The sequence below is a fragment of the Choloepus didactylus genome, chromosome 1 (genome assembly GCF_015220235.1).
Source record: "Choloepus didactylus isolate mChoDid1 chromosome 1, mChoDid1.pri, whole genome shotgun sequence".
NCBI lineage: Eukaryota > Metazoa > Chordata > Mammalia > Pilosa > Megalonychidae > Choloepus > Choloepus didactylus.
Genome location: NC_051307.1, coordinates 106,850,018 through 106,870,512, shown reverse-complemented (window position 1 = coordinate 106,870,512; position 20,495 = coordinate 106,850,018). Strand labels below are relative to the sequence as shown.

The 20,495-nt window shown below is 36.9% G+C and overlaps 1 protein-coding gene across 4 annotated transcripts in view; it reads left to right on the top strand.

Moving 5' to 3' along the window:
* The window catches only part of MAP3K13 (mitogen-activated protein kinase kinase kinase 13), a 174,425-nt gene that overhangs the window by 128,885 nt on the left and 25,045 nt on the right, over positions 1 to 20,495 (top strand). For 3 of the 4 annotated variants that reach the window (XM_037838998.1, XM_037839007.1, XM_037839015.1), the window contains exons 3-7: positions 4,137 to 4,320; positions 8,546 to 8,737; positions 14,705 to 14,863; positions 17,446 to 17,604; positions 18,174 to 18,282. In XM_037838998.1, the coding sequence (XP_037694926.1) occupies positions 4,137 to 4,320; positions 8,546 to 8,737; positions 14,705 to 14,863; positions 17,446 to 17,604; positions 18,174 to 18,282 (803 nt within the window). The remainder of the gene's footprint in view (positions 1 to 4,136; positions 4,321 to 8,545; positions 8,738 to 14,704; positions 14,864 to 17,445; positions 17,605 to 18,173; positions 18,283 to 20,495) is intronic. The other variant, XM_037839022.1, reaches the window with a different exon arrangement.

Here is a 20,495-nt window from a genome sequence, read left to right as displayed (position 1 = left end):
TCATTTATTTCTGCTCTAATCTTTATTGCTCCTTTCCTTCTGCTTGCTTTGGGATTACTTTGCTGTTCTTTCTTTAGTTCTTCCTGGTGTGTAGTTAGTCATTGATTTTAGCTCTTTCTTATTCCCTCTCAGCACTGCCTTTGCTGCTTCCCGCAAGTTTTGATATGTTGTGTTCTTGTTTTCGTTTATCTCAAAATATTTATTGATTTCTCTTGCAGTTTCTTCTTTGACTCACTGATTGTTTAAAAGTGTGTTGTTCTCTTGAAGATGATTGTAGCTTACAAGGGGTGACAAGGTGATTGTGAAAGCCTTGTGGATCACTCCCTTTACCCAGTGTATGGATGGATGAGTAGAAAAATTGGGAGAAAAACTAAATGAAAAATAGGGTGGGGGGTGATTTGGGTGTTCTTTTTTTACTTTTATTTTTTATTCTTATTTTTACTTTTTCTGGTATAAAGAAAATGTTCAAAAAATAGATTGGGATGATGAATGCACAACTATATGATAGTACTATGAACAAGTTCATTGTACACCACAGATGATTATATGATATATGAATATATTTCAATAAAACTGATTTTTTTTAAGTGTGTTGTTTAACCTCCATATATTTGTAAATTTTTCAGTTCTCCACATATTGATTTCCAGCTGCATTCCATTATGGTCAGAGAAAGTTCTGTGTATACTATCAATATTTTTAAATTTATTGAGACTTATTTTGTGTCCCAATGTGTGGTCTATACTGGAGAAAGATATGTGAGCACTGGGAAGAATGTATAGCCTACTGTTCTGGGGTGCAATATTCTGTGTATGTCTGTTAGGTCTAAGTAATTTGTCATATTATTCAAGTTCTCTGTTTCCTTATTGATCCTCTGTCTAGATGTTCTATTTATTGATGAGAGTGGTGTATTGAAGTCTCCAACTAATATTGTAGCGATGTGTCTTTTCCCATTCCATTTGCCAGTGTTTGCGTCATGTATTTTGGGGCACCCTGGTTAAGTGCATAAATATTTATAATTGTTGCTTCTTCTTTGTAGATTTCCCCTTTTAATAATATATAGTGTCCTTCTTTGTCTCTTATAACAGTTTTTTAGTGTATTTTATCCAATATTAAAGTCTATTTTATCCAATATTGGTATAGTTACCCCCACTCTTTTTATTTACTGTTTGCATGAAATATCTTTTTCCAACCTTTACCTTTCAACCGATTTGTGTACTTCAGTCTAAGTTGAGTTTCTTGTAGACAGCATATAGATGAACCATACTTTTTATCCATTCCTCCAATCTCTGTCTTTTGATTGTGGAATTTAATCCATTAACATTCAGTGTTATTACTGTAAAGGCAGTACTTACGTCAACCATTTTACCCTTTGGTTTTTGTATGTCACATCCTATTTTTCTCTCTCTTTTTCCATTTTAGTTACCCTTATTGATACTCTTCGTTTGTACACTCTCCTCTAAGCCTCTCTCTCTTGTCTTTTCTTGTAGCCTGCATAACTCCCTTTAGTATTTTTTTTTTTTAAGGCAGGTCTCTTGTTGATTAACTCCTATCTCTGAATATTTCAAACTGTCCTTCATTTTTGAAGGACAGTTTGGCTGGATAAAGAATTCTAGGCTGGCAGTTTTTCTCTTTTAGCACCTTAAATATATCATACCACTGTCTTCTCACCTCCATGGTTTCTGCTGAGAAATCAGTACTTATTCTTACTGCAGTTTCCTTGTATGTGACAAATTGCTTTTCTGTTATTCTGTCTGTGAGATTTTGAATGTCCTATTTTCCAGTTCATTGATTCTTTCTTCTGCCGGTTCAGATCTGCTGTTGTATGCCTCTAGTGTATTTTTAATCCCTTCTATTGTGCCTTTCTTTCCCATAAATTCTGTTATTTTTCTATTCATACTTTCAAATTCTTCTTTATGTTCATATAGTGTCCTCTTAATATCCTTTATCTCTTTAGCCATATTTTCCTTCATCTCCTTGATTTAAGAAATTTGTTTCAACTTCTTTAATTAGTTTTTCCAACTTCTGTATCTCCTTCAACTTTTAAATTTCTTCCCTTGACTGGGCCATGTCTTCCTGTTTCTTAGTATGGCTTGTAACTTTTTGCTGATGGCTAGGCATCTGATCATCTTGAGATATTTCTGAAGGTCAGTTTCTCTCTTGTCTAGGGTTTTGTTGATGGGTTTTGTGTCAAGGATTTTTGACATTTGATTCATCAGTATTTCCCAGCCAAATGATGCAGGCCAGTTGCAAAAGGCCATGGGAAGAGGATCAGGAGAGACACCAAAACACCTTTATGTCACCTCCCCAAGGCTATACTTTCTTGGCCTGCCAGCAGATGGCACCCTAAGAAGGCAGTGTATTTTTAGTCATCCTCCAGCTCCACCCCTGTCAGAGGTGGGGACAAAACAATGGTGTGGCAGCTCTTGTCCAGGGCAGGCTAAAACAGCGGGACCTAGCAGTTTCAAGTTGTGTACCAGAAACTGTGATCTGCACTTAGCCATGCCCCCTCCCCCCACATTCTTGAGGAGGAGGGCTTCCACGTTCTTCTCTGTCTGCAGCAGCCAGCCAGCCAGGGACTGTACCTGAGGCTGCTTGCCTCCAGAGTGGGTGATGAACACCTGCAGCCATAACAGAGCATGTTACTCACGCTTTTTCACTGCACATTTTTTCTGGGCCCAATTCTGCCACTTAACAGATAATATGATTGTGGGTAAGTTACTTAACTACCCTATGCCCTAGTTTTCTCATTTTAGAATAACCATAAAAAAGTTTCTCAGTCTCTGTGTCTGCTTTTTCCTGCATGCTGCATGGTGCTGCCCTGGCCTCCGGAGCCCCAGAGCAGTTGTTTCAGACAGTTTCACCTGTTTACTAGCTATCCTTGGAGAAGGAATGAACCCTGAAGCTCTCTACTCCACTGTTTTCCAACAGTGGCCTTTTAATGATCAATGGTCTGACAAGAATATCTCATAACCTTTCAGATTGTTATCATCTTTCTCCTCACTCCATGGGGTTCTTACCTCTTTGACGTATGTTTCTTACCTATTGTAATGCACTGGTTAAAAAGGGGACAAGGAGAAGGAGCAAATGATTACAATCTTCTTTTTAAGCTTCATGAAATTAAAGCACTTTTTGATTTTTGAAGTGCTTTATTTCAAAAATAGTATTTTATTCATTATAAAAGTAATATAGGCTTATGGTAAAAAAAAAATTATACTGAAAAGGATAAGATAATAATATGACTCACCAAATACTTAGAAATGACCCTGCTAACATTTTGGTAAAAAAAAAATCACTTAAGAAAAGAGAAATAACATTTTAAGTTGAAAAGACTGCAGCTATATAGGCAAAGACATCATGACTTATGGAAGGGCCTTCCCAGTTACTTCATGTGCAACACTGTGGTATAGTGGAGAAAGCCCTGTCCTTGGAGTCAGCCATATCTAGGGTTCTAGGTCCAGTTCTGCCACTTCGCAAATATATGATTGTGGGTAAGTTACATAACTACCCTATGCTTTAGTTTTCTCATTTTAGAATAACCATTAAAAGGCCAGACTTGTAGAGCTGTTGTAAGGATTAAACATTTGATATATGTAAAGCACTATCCTAGTATCTGGCGTGTAGTGAGTACCCAGTAAAAGGTAAATACCAACATAAGTATTATGCACAATTAAGTTCTTAGGAAAGTATCACTGAAGATTCATTCAGCAAGAATTCACTGAGCATCTGCACTAAAATCCGAAGAGAAATAAAACAACACCAATCATGGGTGATGGGGTGGGGGTAGTGGTATAGGGATAGATAGGTGAAATGACCGAATATGCAAGCTTTGAGTTATGGAAGTGGGGCTGAAGGAGTGTCAGGATGTGCTTTGTTTCTAGGACAGTATATTGGAGATCTGCAATCTTCTTGATTTAGGTAGTTGAAAATTGATACAAATTAATACATATGAATAGCTGATCAATAGTATCAAAGCCCATAGAAAGGTTACATCTTTTGGTGAGTTACCAGGTAGAAGACAGAAGATAGAGGTCATTCTGAGTGATGGTGAAGTTGGTACCTTTGGGGTGGTCTTGTAGAATGGTTCCTGAGTAAATTCTGAGATCTCTTCAAGCTTGTTTTTCACTTGTGTGCCTAGATACTTGGGAAGTGCCATTTGAGGAGATCTCAGAGCTGCAGTGGCTGGGTAGTGGAGCCCAAGGAGCTGTCTTCTTGGGCAAGTTCCGAGCAGAGGAAGTGGCCATCAAGAAAGTGAGAGAACAGAATGAGACGGATATCAAGCATTTGAGGAAGTTGAAGCACCCTAACATCATCGCTTTCAAGTAGGTCAAGGCTTTTTTTTTTTATTTTAAAGAAATAGAGAGACTTTCCCCTAATATACACATATTAGTTCCAATTTTCGAAGACATGTCAAGAGTACTGTATAGACTTAGAACTATGCTAGGTGCTTTGGGAGGGTACAGATTAAATTTGAGTCATGACCTTAGGGATTTTATATATAATAGTTCTTTTTGCTCGAGTATGCACTGCTTGGAAGGGATGCAACTAGGACAGGGAGGAAGGAAACAGATTCCCACCAAACAGTCAGATCTGCTTATTCATCCTCATTTATCACTGGGGTGACAGAGGTCACTTCCAGATAACATGAACATCCTACACTCCGGTTAAGAAAACAAAGCTTACATATCTGAAGTGATCAGAAAATAATTAGTACCTGTGTAATATATATATATTTATATTAGTTTCTATTAGCTTTCCTTCTTAAATATTAACTTGTAATAGAAGTACCTTCAGAATATTTTTCTCTGTCTCAGGTTTTGCTTTATATCTTTTCAAGTAATGCTGAACACTTAGATTTCCAAATCTAATGATAGTAGAGTCATTGATGATTGTAAGTTATGTTATATTCATTTTACAAAGTGGTTGTGGTTGTTTTCAAGAGTATATAAATGTATCTCCCTAGTATAAACCATTATTTTCATATTATTGGCTGGGATCCCTGGTAGAAGGAGGAAAGTTAAAGGTAAATTTGAGGAAAGTCACCAAACTCATAAGTGCAGAGATCTAAATATGTGCAATATTTTCCTCCTATACCCTTCACTCAAGTTCCCTCCCTTGTCAGCCTTTAAATTTTGTGCTATTCTTGAACAAGTGAACGGTGAATGGCTTTAGAGGAGGATTAGATGCAATAAGTTGAAAAATAGGAGAAGTAGCCTTTAGGTGGGATGAAAGTTTAGAAATTGGAGCTTCTTGTTATATTTGTTATATTTTTTATTCCTGGGAAATAGTATGACCAATGAAGCTACAGATAAAAGTGGAATAACTTGCAAATCCCCCTTCCCTAACCTAGGAAGGACTTCTCCCAGCACAAAAAAAAGATCCTTTCTTGATAAAACTCTTGTTATAAAGCTGGAAGTATCATAAGGTAAATTTTAATTAGATCCACATCTCCAAAGCATGGAATAGAAATCTTGGATATGGGTTTTGTAGGATGAGTTTAAATAAGTATTGTTGTTTTGATTCCCAAACAAGACCCCTAATGAAAAAGGAAAGAAGTGTGAAAAGAAGAGAAGCATTCAACTGGGATGCTGAGAGAGTGAATGGAGTGCTTGGATTTATTTCACTGTGGAAGGAATACTCATGCAGAGAACATGGGAGAGAACATCAATTTCTGTGATTTCTATCATTGCTTGCTCTAGTGGGTTGCCTTAGTAGAGACTAAAACAAACTGCTATAGAAACCAATGATAAACTTTCCAAAAATGATAAATTTGAAAAGACGATGGGAGGATTATTTTTAAACAGACAACTGAGACCCATTTCTTTCCTTCATTTTACCTCACTGACAGGATCATTGCTTTCAGTATGCTACACCCTCCTAATTGGAAGGAAGGACCAAGAACTTTTAAACTTAGACCACTAGGATGTTGGGTTTAAGACAGAATTATTCTATAGATTACCACCGCTTTTTGGCCTCCTGAAATGAACAAAGTTTTGTGTCCCAGTTAAGAAGGCTTTCCAGCAGGATGCCCTAGGTAACTGAAGGTAGCAATGTATCCCAAGACAATGGGGATATGAGAAGATTTATTTTTTCTTCTCTTTTGTTTCTTCCTTTTCCTTCCAGACTTTCTCCCACCTCACTCTTCTGACCCTCCTACCTGCATAAACAGTTTTCCTCATTTTGGACGAACATTGCCATGCTAGTGGCCAACTCTTTAGGCTGAAGGTGCTTGACTAGTGTCAACCTCTACATGGAAAACAATAATGAGTCTGTGTCCCTGGCCCATTACACCATGCTCTTGGGGCATTGTGCAGTGTTACATTTGCTGTCATCTGTACCAAGTGTTGCTTGGCTGATGGACCATATTCAGGACTGTCTGGAAGATAAAAGGGCATGCTTAGATTTTAATACATTTCTCTAGATACTGATTTTATGCTTCAGCTTCTTTTGAAATTAGTAAGAACCATGAACAGAAGGGGAGGTGCAAGATAAGAATACTATATTCTTTTTTCTTCCAATTTTTTTTCAAATAATCTTTTAAGAAAACAAAACCTGACTGTTCCTAATGGAATTCACTGCCAAGGGAGAAGAAAAGGTAGCAATTAGAAGTTATTATAGAGCTGTTATTTATAGCCACAAAGAAGCCTTGTGCTGATGGAATGATTGCTTCTCATCTGTCCATCAAGAGAGATGAAAAATGCATTAACATATCACTCTTAGACCTTTTCTATGTTTGTGTGATGAGTTAAAGCATAGTTGAACAGGATACTGAGTACCTTCAAACAAATATTTATTTTTATATTCTTAATGATATTACAGAATTCCTGCCATTTCTCCATAATGAAAATTAAATTATGTTTGTATTTGCTGTGCAGCTTGTGCTGTGCTGAGCTTTTCTAAAAGTTAAACAGAAACTTGAAAAAATTTTTTCATTAAAAACCATGATAAGAACTTTGGGTATCTAAGAAGATGATGGGAGAGTAATAGAAATAGCTTTGTGACATGTGACGGACACATCAAGGCAGGGAAAATGCAAACTAATTATACTTCTTCATGACCTGCTATTGTTATAAGAGCTTCACATGATCTGGTGCCTCAAGCCATGGCCCCTAAATTCTTTCATCACCTACAGCAGTCTAAGAGATAGGATACAGATTGGTATCTAGTCCAGGACTTTCACTGGGTGTCTTGTTGAGAGGATAATCTATTAATGTCTCTAAGAAGTTTCAAAGGCAAGCATACGTACCCTTAAGAGATAGGACACAGAAAATTACGTATGGTAATATTTCTTCTCTTGTTTCACCCTCAGAGCAAAACTGTGAAGTAGAGTTAATATGATTATTCCCACTTTTTGAGTTGATAGTGTTAATATAGGAATCCCCAGGATGCTTGTCTATACAGAAGCTAAAAGGGAGGCAGTGTCTTATAGTGAGTGGAAATTGCATGGGCTTTGAAGTCAGACTGGATTTGAATCCTAGGTCTGCCATGTGTTAGCTATATTTCCTAGGACAAGTCACTTTCCCTGTCTGACTCTGGAAAAGGAAATATCTATGTTATAATGTTTGGGGGTAGGAAAGACAGATTAAATAAGACAATTAAATAAGCATGTAAATGTGTCTGACAAATAGAAGGTGTCTTTTATGTTAGTACCCTTCCTCCTACCCGCTGCCTCTGCACATGTTTTTATGGAGGTATTTTTTCAGCAAAGAAAGTTTAGGTGAAGTTAAGAAATAATTGTCACGGACTTGCTGTGAACTTCTTGGCCTTGGTGTTAGAGAGAAAAGATCTTGAGGACCTCTCCCTTCAAGAATCCTATAATCTATATGGGGAGAGAAAAAAAAATGCATATAAAAACCAATGACTGCTCTGTATGACAGGAATTTAGAGAGAGAAGAAAGAGAGAGAACAGGATTAATCAGGAAAGGCTTCATAGAGGAAATAAGGATTGATGGAAATATAGGCTTCATAGATGCATAATGCATTGTGTAATGTTATTTTTATCCTAAACAAAAAAAAAAGCTTTTCAAAGACTATATAATATAGAAAATTGGCTCATTTTTGCCCTCAGTCTAGTTAATTAATTTAAAATTTGAGTAATTTGAAATTCTCTGATAAAAACAGTAATAGTTTATTTGCATTTTCTCTTTCTGTACACCATATATTTAGAGCACTCTAAATTTAAAAGGAAGATATTTTAAATTATTCTTGAGGCTCTAAAGCAACACAATAGCCCACCTATATAAACCTCAAGAAAGAGTGTTCTTTGTCTCTGAATGGAATGATCATACAAGAAAAGCATGGATACAATATAGCATGGATATCTGGACTGAACAAAACAAACTGGATTTTTCTGTATGCATAATAGAGAAACCTGCAGGGTAGAGTGGTTTTAATGCTCATTAAAGAATCAGGAAAGATTATCTATGGGCATGTCAAAAATAATTTGGATAGTGAATTGGTCTTTATTAAGTATCCTTAAAGTATCAACATGTATATATGTCTGTTTGTATGTGTGTATTTATATACATGCTTGTGTTTTCTTGGAAGGGGTGTTTGTACCCAGGCGCCTTGTTACTGTATCATCATGGAATATTGTGCACACGGACAACTCTATGAGGTTTTGCGTGCTGGCAGGAAGATCACCCCTCGACTGCTGGTAGACTGGTCCACAGGAATTGCAAGTGGGATGAATTATTTGCACCTCCATAAAATTATTCATCGTGATCTCAAGTCACCTAAGTGAGTTGTGGGATAATTCTTTATTTGTTTTGTTTTTTTGTCTGAAATAAGGATTTTATCAATCATAGTTGAAGTTTTCAGACATCTTTCAGTTCAGGTTAAATTCAGCATCGTGGGTAATTCTATTTGCGTGTCTTTTGGGTTATTGTTGATCTACTTCTTTACCAATATGGCAGATATGTCCAAGTACCTGACACTAGGCATCCCTTTTGTTGCTTTTAAATTGTACAATTATGAAAAAACTTTCATTATTATCTGAAGTATTCATCTTCCATCATAATTAACACCAAACTTCCCCACCTGAAGTCTTGATCTGTTGTTTTCCTACCTTGTTCCCCCCAAATTTTGTTTTTTAAAACTGAGTTTCAGAAATGTATACAATTCAACAGATGAAAATAAGAAACAGAGGCAAAAAGAAAATATGTTAGAACTGAAATTTGTTCACAATGCATGCCATATGATTCTGTATGGATATTAGAGGTAGATCACAAATCTGTCTTGAGCTTCCTAGAGTGTAACCAAAGGAGGAAGAAAGCAGTTACAGGGTTCATGGTGACCGTAAGAAAAATACAAACTGATTATTTAATAGAAGCAGAGATGTTTCTAGTAATTTCTGTTTTCCAAATGATTCCTTGGCTCCCAGTGACTGCTTGAAGAACAGCGTTTATTCGATTCCCCAAACTGCACAAAGGAAAGAAAAGAATTGATAAAATAACTCCTATTTTTAAGCAGTATTTTTATTTATCATCACATTTTGGTTTAGAGACACAGAGAAGGATTAATCTCTTTTTAAAAGCATATTTGCTTAATGCTCTCATGGTTTACAATGTTCCTAAATATCTACTTTCACATCTACTTTGATCCTGACAAAAATTATGTGGGCAAAATGGATCAAATACCATTATTTTTATTTTATATAAGAGAAACTAGGACCCAGAGCCTAAAAGTCATAGAGTTAGGACTTGAACAGAAAACTTTTGGTCCAAGGACCACTGTATCCTACCTTATCATGTGAAAGTAAAGGATTCACATTGAATCCTGCCTCTTCTCCATGGAAGATATAAATCAGTTCTTGATAATATACTTCCAAGCAACACTGATTTGTCACCATAATTCTCAACATTGTTTATTACAGTGATCAGCTCACTGAACAATCTCCTCTTTGATTTACTTGCAAATAAATTTTATTGCATGGTGTTCATTCATTCTATCCACAGTCTTAAAACAACTGCTGCTCTTGCCATCCATTACGCACACACAAACTACATGATTTCTTTGCTGAAGGTCTCCCTAAATGGCATCCTTTATAACTAACTTGTTCTTGAGAATTAACTTTACAGGGAGTTAGGAAATCTTGGAATATATAAAATCACATGCCAGTCTTTAAGTCTCGTCATTTAAAGAGTAGGGTAATAAGTTGGTGACCCAGTAAGTTTTTCCCTCTGTTATCAAAACCAGTCCCCAACCCCCAGCAGCCTTGGCCTCTTTGGGTTTCAAGCTAACTTTGAGAAGACAAAGATCAGTCTGGTTTGCTGTAACCAGGGACCGCCCAACTTTGTCTCAGAGAAGATTTCACTTAAGTTTCAACATTATATCTTCTCTAGTCTCCTCCCAAGACCTTTCCCTGTTGTCTTGTCAACATGTCCCATAACGAGCAGCAAAGAAGGGATGGAAGAGAAGCTTCAGGTGTTTGTCTTTTCTTGGGGTGAAGCCCCTAGAAAAGAAAAACCTTTTCTGACTCTCATGGTACATGATACTATCAATTCTCCAGTTATTTCAGATATCCCATGATATTTTAAGCCTTTATGCATTTTCATCAAGTCTAACATCATTAAATCAAACTCCTAAGTTATGTCAATTTTCCATATCAGGTGCAAAACCTGGGGTAGGATATGGATAGAAGTATTCTAAAGCAATTGTAAACACTGAGTTGTTTGGTAAATAGAGAGCCATTAAGCATTGGGGGTACAGATATGAGGTACCTGGTTCAAATAGAGAAGAAGCTTAGGTTCAGAAGTTTTCTGAATTTGAATACTATTTGAGTATCAAGACTTCTTATTAAAAATAGATCCTTTATCATTAAAAAAGCTCTGACACTCTTAACTCATTAACATTATAAAGTTGTGAACAGATTATTTCAAATGAGTTCAGTCTAATGTGTGAGGATTTTAATACTTTGAATTTGACTGGCATCAGATTGTAATCATCTTTAAGACTAGCAAAAGCAATTTGCCCCAGATAACATTTCAGATACCTACTGTGAAAAGCAAAATACTACTTGTATGGTGCCTACTTAAGCTTACATTTATTCCTGATTTTCTCTATTAACATTAGTAGAATTCCAGCATACGTATTAGCCTTTTAATGTAATGACTTCCTAGTGTCAGGGTCCCATTCATGATTTTAGTTGGCCATTTTAAAACAGAATTTTAAAAGACATGTTATTCTTTGTGGATTGGTGCTGAGACTGGCAAAGATGGAAACCAATATTTATTGATCACAGATGCTTTACATCTTACCTCATTTAATTCAAACTAAAATCCTATAATGTGGTTATTACAGATCCATAATCCTGTATCCAAAACTCATAGAGCCAGATACTTTCAGAAAAATCAGTTATTTTTATACTTCCAGTGAAGTCTGGAACAACGCCTGTAACCAGCCATGTTAATATATCTATAGTGAAATCTATGATAGTCACATGAAGTGAGATTAATAAAATGAGTTTGCTTTATACATATGAAAAAACATTTATAAACCTTTTCAGATCTTTTTGCATTTCTGAATTGTGCATAAGATACCTTCTCCTGAGAAAAGAAGCTCAGAAGAGTTAAGTAACTTGGTGGAGGTCACACAGTTATCCTGGAGGCAGGATAAACACAGGTTTAAAAAGTCCACTATGGCTTGATACACCCGGAGCAAGACGGCAAAATGAGATGCTTTAGGGCTCTATTTCCCCATGGAAGAAAACTGGCAAAAACTGGCAGAAACATCTTCCTTAAAGTTCCAGAAAAGACTTAAAGGACTCCGGTAACAGGGTGAGTGCAAAATCAAGAAAAAGGCTACTTTAAAGCAGTAAGATCTTGTGGCACCCTGGCTGGCCATTCCCCAGCCCCTCACCAGCTTGGCACAGAGCCTGCCCACACTTCCAGTACAGGTACCTGGTCCCAGTTCCAGAGAGAGTAGAGAAACCCTTGTGCACCTATTGGAAGCATGTGTGTCTAGCCCAGTCTGTCTGGTGGTGGCCTGAGGAACTTACCATCCCAGAACTTGCTCTGCATGTAGAAGGGGGCTCACGGAGCTCTCCTATAGAATGCTGTGGAAGAGCAGTCAAGTCATTTTGCCTGGGGCAAGTAAGTGATTGCTGGCTGTAGGACATAAAGTACAGTACTGGGACTATGAGGAAACTTTCCTAGGAAAAGGGGGACATTGGGAACCCTATAAGCGGAAATTCCGAGGCCCACATGCATACTCAAGACAAAAAGCATGTACAGAGAGGATCAGTGAGGTCCCTACACTTTGGCCTGAAGTTATTCTTCATACTCATCGTATAGATAAGCCCCAAACCAGAGTACTTAAACAGATCAATCTACAAAGGCTAAGGCAGGTGTTTTCTTTTTTTTGCTACCTCTTCCTCCTCCTTCCTCCTCTTCCTTCTTCCTCCTCCTCCTCCTCTTCTTCTCCTCTTCTTCCTCTTCTTCTTCTTCTTCTTTTTTTTTTTTGTTAGCTCCTGGCATTTAAGGAAAGCCCTGTCATAGCATGAGATGGATACAAGCTTAAGGAACAGACACCTCAGAGTCTAAATTCCAGTGATACCAAATTAAAATATCAAAATATCCAGATTTTAACAAAAGATTACAAAACATACAAAGAAACAGGAAGTGATAGCCTAGGCAAAGGAGATGATTAAAGCATTAAAAGCCATCAATGATGAAGATCAGACCTGGGACATTTCAAACAAAGAATTAAAAAAAAAAAAAAAACAGTCCTAAATTTGCTCAAAGGGCTAAAGGAAAATATTGACAAAGTACTAAAGGAAATCAGGAAGATGACAATTGAACATCAAGACAGTATCACTAGAAATATGGAAATTTGAAAAGGAACCAAACAGAGCTGAAGACGACGGTAACAGATATGAGCTGGCAGAAGAAAGAATCAGAGAACTTGAAGACAAAACAATTTAAACCATTCTGTCTGAGGAGCAGAAAGAAGAAAATGGAAAAAACTGAGCAGAGCCTAAGGAACCTGTGGGACATCATCAAGCATACCAATATACGCATTGTGGGAGTTCCAGAAGAAGAAAGAAAGGAAGGGGCAAAGAGAATTTTCGAAGAAATAATGGCTGAAAATGTCCCAAATTTAATAAAAGACATGAATATACACATCCAAGATGCTCAACAAATGCCAAACAAGATAAACCCAATAGACCCAGGCCACAGCCTATTGTAATCAAACTGTCAAATGCCAAGGAGAGAATTCTGAAAGCCAGAAGAGAGAAGCAATGTGTTAGATGCAAGGGGGCCTTAATAAGATTAGATGCCAATTTCTCATGGAAACCATGGAGACAGGAAGGCAATTGGATGACATACTTAAAGTGCTGAAAGCAAAAAACTGCCAACCAAGAATTCCATATCCAGCAAAACTGTCTTTCAAAAATGAGAGATTAATACATTCCCAGCTGAACAAAAGCTGAGGGAGTTCGTTACCACCAGAGTGGCCCTACAAGAGATGGCAAAAAAGTTCTGCAAGTTGAAGGGAAAGGACAATAGACAATAGATCAAAGCCGCATGAAAAGTAAAGATCTCCTGTGAGGGGGTTTTGTACTCACAATGTATGAACATGTAATTTGTATCAAGAACTACTTAAAGGTGAGGGGAAGGAAGGCTATAGGAGCCATAGTGTTGTGTACTGCTGAAGTTAAGTTGGTATCAAAGCAAATAAGATTGTCATAGATTTAGGTTGTTAAATTTCAGTCCCATGGTAACTACAAAGAAAATATTGAGGAATATGCAAGCTCATAGAGACAGAAATTGAAGTACAGATTGCTAGGGGTGGCAATTGGGGGGAATGGGGACTTAATACATAATGGGTGTAGGGCTTCTGTTTGGGGAGTTTGGAAAGTTTTAATAATAGAAAATGGTAAGGGTACCACAATATTGTGAATGTGATTAATTCCACTGATTGGGAGTGGTTGAGATGGAAAAATTCGTGTTGTATATCTGTTCCCACAATCTAAAAGAGAGAGAGAGACACACAGAGAGAGAGAGAGAGAGAGAGAGAGAGAGAGAGAGAGAGAGAGGAGACAGCAGCTAAAGAGACAATGACAGTTAAATGCAATATATGGTCCTGGATGGGATCTAACAAAGGAGGAGAAAAGGCTCAAAGGGACATTATTGGGACATGTGAAAAATTGGAATATAGGCTGTAAGCTTTATATCTATGTTAAATTTCTTGAACTGATAGCTGTACTTAAGGTGGTTATATAAGTGAATATTCTTGTTTTTAGGAATATCCTTGTTTGGGGGACAGTAAATGTTCAAAGAACAGGCTGTATACAGCCTATACTCAAGTGTTCAGAAGATGTATTGATTGATGGATGGATGAATGAATAGACAGATAGATAGATAAGATGATATGGCAAATGTGGCAAAATGTTAAATTTGGTGGATCTAGGTATCTGGGGGAGGGGAAGTTATGTTGGCATTCTCTGTATGAGGTTTGTATTGTTTTTGTAAAGTTCGAAAGTACTTCAAAATAAAAAATTAAAAACAAGAAAGTCTGTATTATGCTGCCTCACAAGTGTGAATGATGCTGTGTAGAGTATGTATTTCTTGCCCAAATACGAATGGAAATTGCAAGCTGAATTCTACAGGATAGAAAGCAGCAAACAAAATCTTCTGTTGCCTTTTAGAGTCATGGTTTTCATTAGAACTAACGACCTGGATGTTTTCTTCTTTCTTTTTAAAGTGTTCTAGTGACTCACACAGATGCAGTAAAAATTTCAGATTTCGGTACATCTAAGGAACTCAGTGATAAAAGTACTAAGATGTCTTTCGCTGGCACAGTAGCATGGATGGCACCAGAAGTGATAAGGAATGAACCTGTCTCTGAAAAAGTAGATATATGGTGAGTGGCATCATCTGTGCCAACTAGAAAACCTTTTCTCACTTTCAACCTACTAGCATTTTTCTTCTTCAACACTTCTACTTTCCTAGAATATTCTTTAGTGATGATCACTTCTGGTTGATTTTTCTCATATTGTCTGAGGTACTGTCCCATATGACTATATATGGTAAGAAGAATTGGAAGGGGAATTAGGGTAATTATCCATTCAGTAAATCATTAGTTTTTGGGACCCTTAGAGAATATCCTGAACTTTCTGGAAAACTGCAAATTTACTTCAAATAATTGTTTAGTATAGCCTTCTTTCTAAAATGTATTACGTAATTCTTACCTTGTTGAGTAAAATTCTTGATGACTCAGATCATCTTTTTTTTTTTTTACAAAACAAATCATATATTTGATTGTTCACAGTACCATTACATAGTTGTACATTCATTACCAAAATCAATCCCCGACACCCTCATTACCACACACACAAAAATAACCAGAATAATAATTAAAGTGAAAAAGAGCAACTAAAGTAAAAAAGAACACTGGGCGCCCCTGTCTGTTTGCTTGTTTGTTTGTTTCCTTCCCCCACCTTTCCACTCATCCATCCACAAACTAGACAAACGGGAGTGTGATCCCTATGGCCCCCCCAATCCCACTGTCCCCCCTCATAAGCCACATTTTTATACAATTGTCTTCAAGATTCATGGGTTCTGGGTTGTAGTTTGATAGTTTCAGGTATCCACCACCAGCTACCCCAATTCATTAGAACCTAAAAAGGGTTGTCTATATTGTGCATAAGAGGGCCCACCAGAGTGATCTCTCGGCTCCTTTTGGAATCTCTCTGCCACTGAAGCTTATTTCATTTCCTTTCACATCCCCCTTTTGGTCAAGAAGATGTTCTCCATCCCACGATGCCGGGTCTACATTCCTCCCCGGGAGTCATATTCCACGTTGCCAGGGAGATTCACTCCCCTGGGTGTCTGATCCCATGTAGGGGAGAGGACAGTGATTTCACCTTTCAAGTTGGCTTAGCAAGAGAGAGAGGGCCACATCCGAGCAACAAAGAGGCACTCGGGAGGAGGCTCTTAGGCACAATTATAGGGAGGCCTAGCCTCTCCTTTGCAGCAACAGTCTTCCCAAGGGCAAATTCCATGGCAGAGGGCTCAATCCATCAAACCACCAGTCCCCTATGTCTGTGGGCATGTTAGCAACCATGGAGGTGGGGTAGGCGAATACCCCTGCATTCTCCACAGGCTCCTCAAGGGGGCTCAGATCATCTTTATATGTATCAGCAATGTGCTTTACTGTGATACAATTATGTGCTCTAGACTTATTTGAGGTGTGTAGGGCTATTTGCCTTCTTTTTAAAAGGCTTGGCTTTTTTTTGAGGAGGGGGGAGCGACTTTTTTTCTTAAATCTTTATAAACTTTTTCTCTGAGGTTATAAATCTTTTATAGTAACCAGTATAATTCCTAGTTGTTTTTATTCCACCCTTAAAATTGGCTTCTAGTAACTTTAGGCTTAAAACCAAAATAACAGCCTATGTTAAAATTGTATATAGCACCAGAGAAAATAGGATAAAGTAGAAGTGTCAGATCATTTGTAGTTTTGTTAATTACTGGCCAAGTGTCTTCCTTTAGGAATTATGCTAATTTATGTTCCCACCAAAATTGTACATGAGTGTTTTCTCAGTCTCACCGGCAAAATTTTGGATTTTTGCCTATCAGGTAAAAAATGGTATCTTGGGTGCAGTTTTAATTTGCAGGCATCTTATTATAAGTGAGGTTATGCATCTTTTCATATATTTAAGAGTCATTTATAATTTCTTGTCTGTGAACTGTTCATACCCTTTGCCCATTTTTCTGTCTTTATTCTTATCAATTTATAGAAGTATTTTATATATTAAGGAGATTAGCCTCTTGAATATATGAATTGCAAATATTTTTCACATTGTTATTTTTGCTTATGGTAGGGTTTTTGTCCATGCTGAAGGTTTTTCATTTTGTTTTTTGTTTAATACCATTTAATTTATCAGTCTTTCCATTTATAGCTTCTAGATCTCATAGTTAGAAAGGCCTGCACTCCCAAATTATTTTTAAAAATTGTTCCCATGTTTTCTTCTAGGATTTTTATGGTTTCATTTTTCACATTATTCATTTGGAATTTATCTTAATGTTAGGTGGAATATATATTCTGTTTACAGTTCCCCAGTTAGCTACCCAGTTGTCCCAGTGGCATTTATTGACTAAGCAAATTTTTCCCCACTGGTTTGAGATGTCACTTCTATCATATATTCAATTCCCATGTGTATTTGATCTATTTCTGGATATCCATTCCATTCCATTAGTCTGGCTGGCTGTTCATACACTAGAGTTCATTATTCAGGTTTTAAAACATGTCTTCATATCTGGTAGTACCAAATACCCCTCACTGATTTTCATTTTCAGAGTTTTCCTGGCTGTTTGTCTTATGCAGTATTAGATACTTTAAAACTGGGAATATATCTTAACTTAATTAAAAATGTAAAAAGAATGAAAATATGAAATCAGTGTTTCTGAAAATATCTTCTGTATGTGTTACTGGTACTACCGTAGGTCTTTTGGAGTGGTGCTTTGGGAGCTTCTGACAGGAGAGATCCCTTACAAAGATGTGGACTCTTCAGCCATAATTTGGGGTGTTGGAAGCAATAGCCTACACCTTCCAGTTCCTTCCACTTGCCCAGATGGATTCAAAATCCTTATGAAACAGACCTGGTAAGATATGTATTTCCCCCAGTATTCCTTTTTTAACGCCTGCCTCAAACCCATAAATAAAACGTCTCTAAAATAGCAGGGAAGATCTCTAATTATTATGGAGTGAATCACCTGGTAGTGGAAAGACTAGAAGCTTTTGAGTTTGAGGAATTTGGGTTCAAATGCTAGCTCTGTGTTTTTCTATCTTATAATTTTGGGCATATCACCTTCTCACCTGTAAAATAGGCTAACACCTATCCAGAGTTGTTATGTTGTGATAAGAAATTAAAATTTATAAACAAAGCATTTGGTATAATATCTCAAAGTATGTAGGCCTTAATAAATGACAGCTATTATTATTTTACCAGTCCTAAGGGACTATTATCAAACAGATGACTGATCCTGGAGATTTCCTTTTCATCATTTGAGGTATCTCATAATTGCATTTTCCTTTTGCTCTATCTGTCTGAGATATAGCCATGCATGGAGAGTACATGGAGCCAAAAAATGTTTTTCATAAGGTAGTATAAAATCCTCACCCTCCTGGATATAACTTCTGAAATGTACAAGCTGTCTTTTTTTACTTTTAGGCAGAGTAAACCTCGCAATAGACCTTCTTTTCGGCAGACACTCATGCATTTAGATATTGCATCTGCCGATGTACTTGCCACCCCACAAGAGACTTACTTCAAGTCTCAGGTAAGTTGGGATATTTTATACCAGATGATACTGAACTGCCAGACAGGGAACTCTCAATGAGAAAGAGTAACTCTTAAAAGAAAACCATTCTGATCATTAATTATATAGCTCTATTCATGCTCTATGACATTTTGGAGTTTATTAAGCACTTAACATAAGTTATTATCTCATTTGGAAAGATCATGTATCAGAATATCATTCTCATTGTGGGATTTGGTGCAATTGTTGAATAGAAAAAGAGGGAAAGAGGATGTAAAAACCACAGTGTACATACATTTGAATAATATTCTGCTGACCTTCATAAAAGTATTGTTTTCCTTGAATTAGAAAAGCTGAAATACAGAGGAGGGGAGTTAAATACCAGAGAGATGCCATGGTAGAATTAGGTCCAGAGAGAACCTGTTCTCTAACTTTAAATCTGTCACCTAGTAGTACAAAATAAAATATAATCCCATGTGTTTATTAGCCTTTATTGCATTACAAACCATCTCAGAACATATTGGCTTAAAACAGTAAGCATTTACATAGCTCTTGATTCTGTGGGTTGGTATTTGGGTTAGGTGGGTTTGGGGCTAGGTGGTTTTTCTACTCGCTGTAACTGAATACTCAGTTGGGAGGTCAGGTGGGAGGTTGGCTTGTCCCAGATGGCTTCACTCTCAAGTCTGGTGGTCACCTAGATATTACCTAGAGCACCTCAGTTCTCCTTTATGTCGCCTCTAATTCTCCAGCAGGCTAGCTTGGGCTCATTCACCTGGTGTTCTCAGAGTAAAAAATGAAGCAAAAGAACAAGCCCCAGTGCACAAGTGACTTTAAAACCTCTCTGAATAATGCTGCTTATGTCCCATTGGCCAAAGCAACTTACATTCCACCCAAATTCTGGGGATTGAGAAATAGACTTTACCTCTTGATAAGAGGATCTGCAACATCACATTGTAAGGCTTGGATAGAATGGAGAAAACTTTGTAGATATTTAAAATGCTACAAATATCATATGAGTTGGTAGTCTAATCACTACCAGTATGGATGGGGAGTGATGGGGTAAATGAGTCATTGTAACCAGACCCAGCCAATATCCAAAGGAATAAAATAGGATGAAATAAAATAGGATGAAATAAAATAGGCTTTTGAGATAAATGTAATGATTTTGAATTACAGCTTATGCTTACAGAATTTAACTATAATATTACTTAATTTCTAATTTCTCATATAGCTTTGTCTCAATGTTATTATATTTCTAAAATGAATTTTCGTGTAGTAAATTTCATCTCCCCACTGACTTGCTGTATCATTACAAAGATTCATTATACAAAAGGCTTTTTGTTACCAATTGGTGTCTCAACATATTCTTCATAGTTCCTCAAACCCGATGGTGATGAGTTTACCTACAAAGAAAGTGTCTGCTGAAAGAGTGCTGGGATGGATATCACCCCTGGAAATTAAACAAGTCCTCCAATAGACTTTACCACCTTCCCCAGTAGAACCTCAGAATACTTGCTTTCCTGGTGTCTAATAAACAGAGATGCTCTGCCTATCAGACATTGAAGAATATCTTAATAAAGGCACAATTTTTCTGTGTGCCATTTCTGAGGAATGATAAATCAGAGACTCTAGCCTTGTTGCCCAAAGCTCCAACATATTCTGTATTATTCACAAACTTAGCTTTCCCCATGACTGCATCTTTAATTATAGTCAGGCTTGTCCCTATAGTTTTTTAGTGTTTCTGAGAAATTATTATGTAAGTAAAGTGTTCGCTTTAGAGAAAATAAGAAGATGTATTATTGCATGACTTCATAACATTTCCTATTTTCTTTGACCTGCATTCAGATAAATTACCTTAGAACTAAAAAAACAGTTGCCTGTCTACTCAAGTACATGTAGGTATGGGGCACTGGATAAAAAAACTTGCAAGTATCTTCTCTTAGTATTCAGAAAAGACTTAAGCCCTTTTGTGAAGTGAAACAGAATAACAGTGACTACTCTCTAGGAAATTTTTCAAGCTCCTTGATATGCTTGTAATCGCAGCTTTGCTTCCTTTATAATAAAAACATCCATTCCACAGTCTTGAAAAGCAATCTTTTGCTGAAGGTACTAAGTCACATGCCATTGAGACTGTGTAACTATATATATTTGGAAAACTCAAATTCTAAATAGATTTTACTTGAGTGTTCTCAGAATATGGCTTCTGAAGCCAGTTGCAAGATTTTCTGAGAACT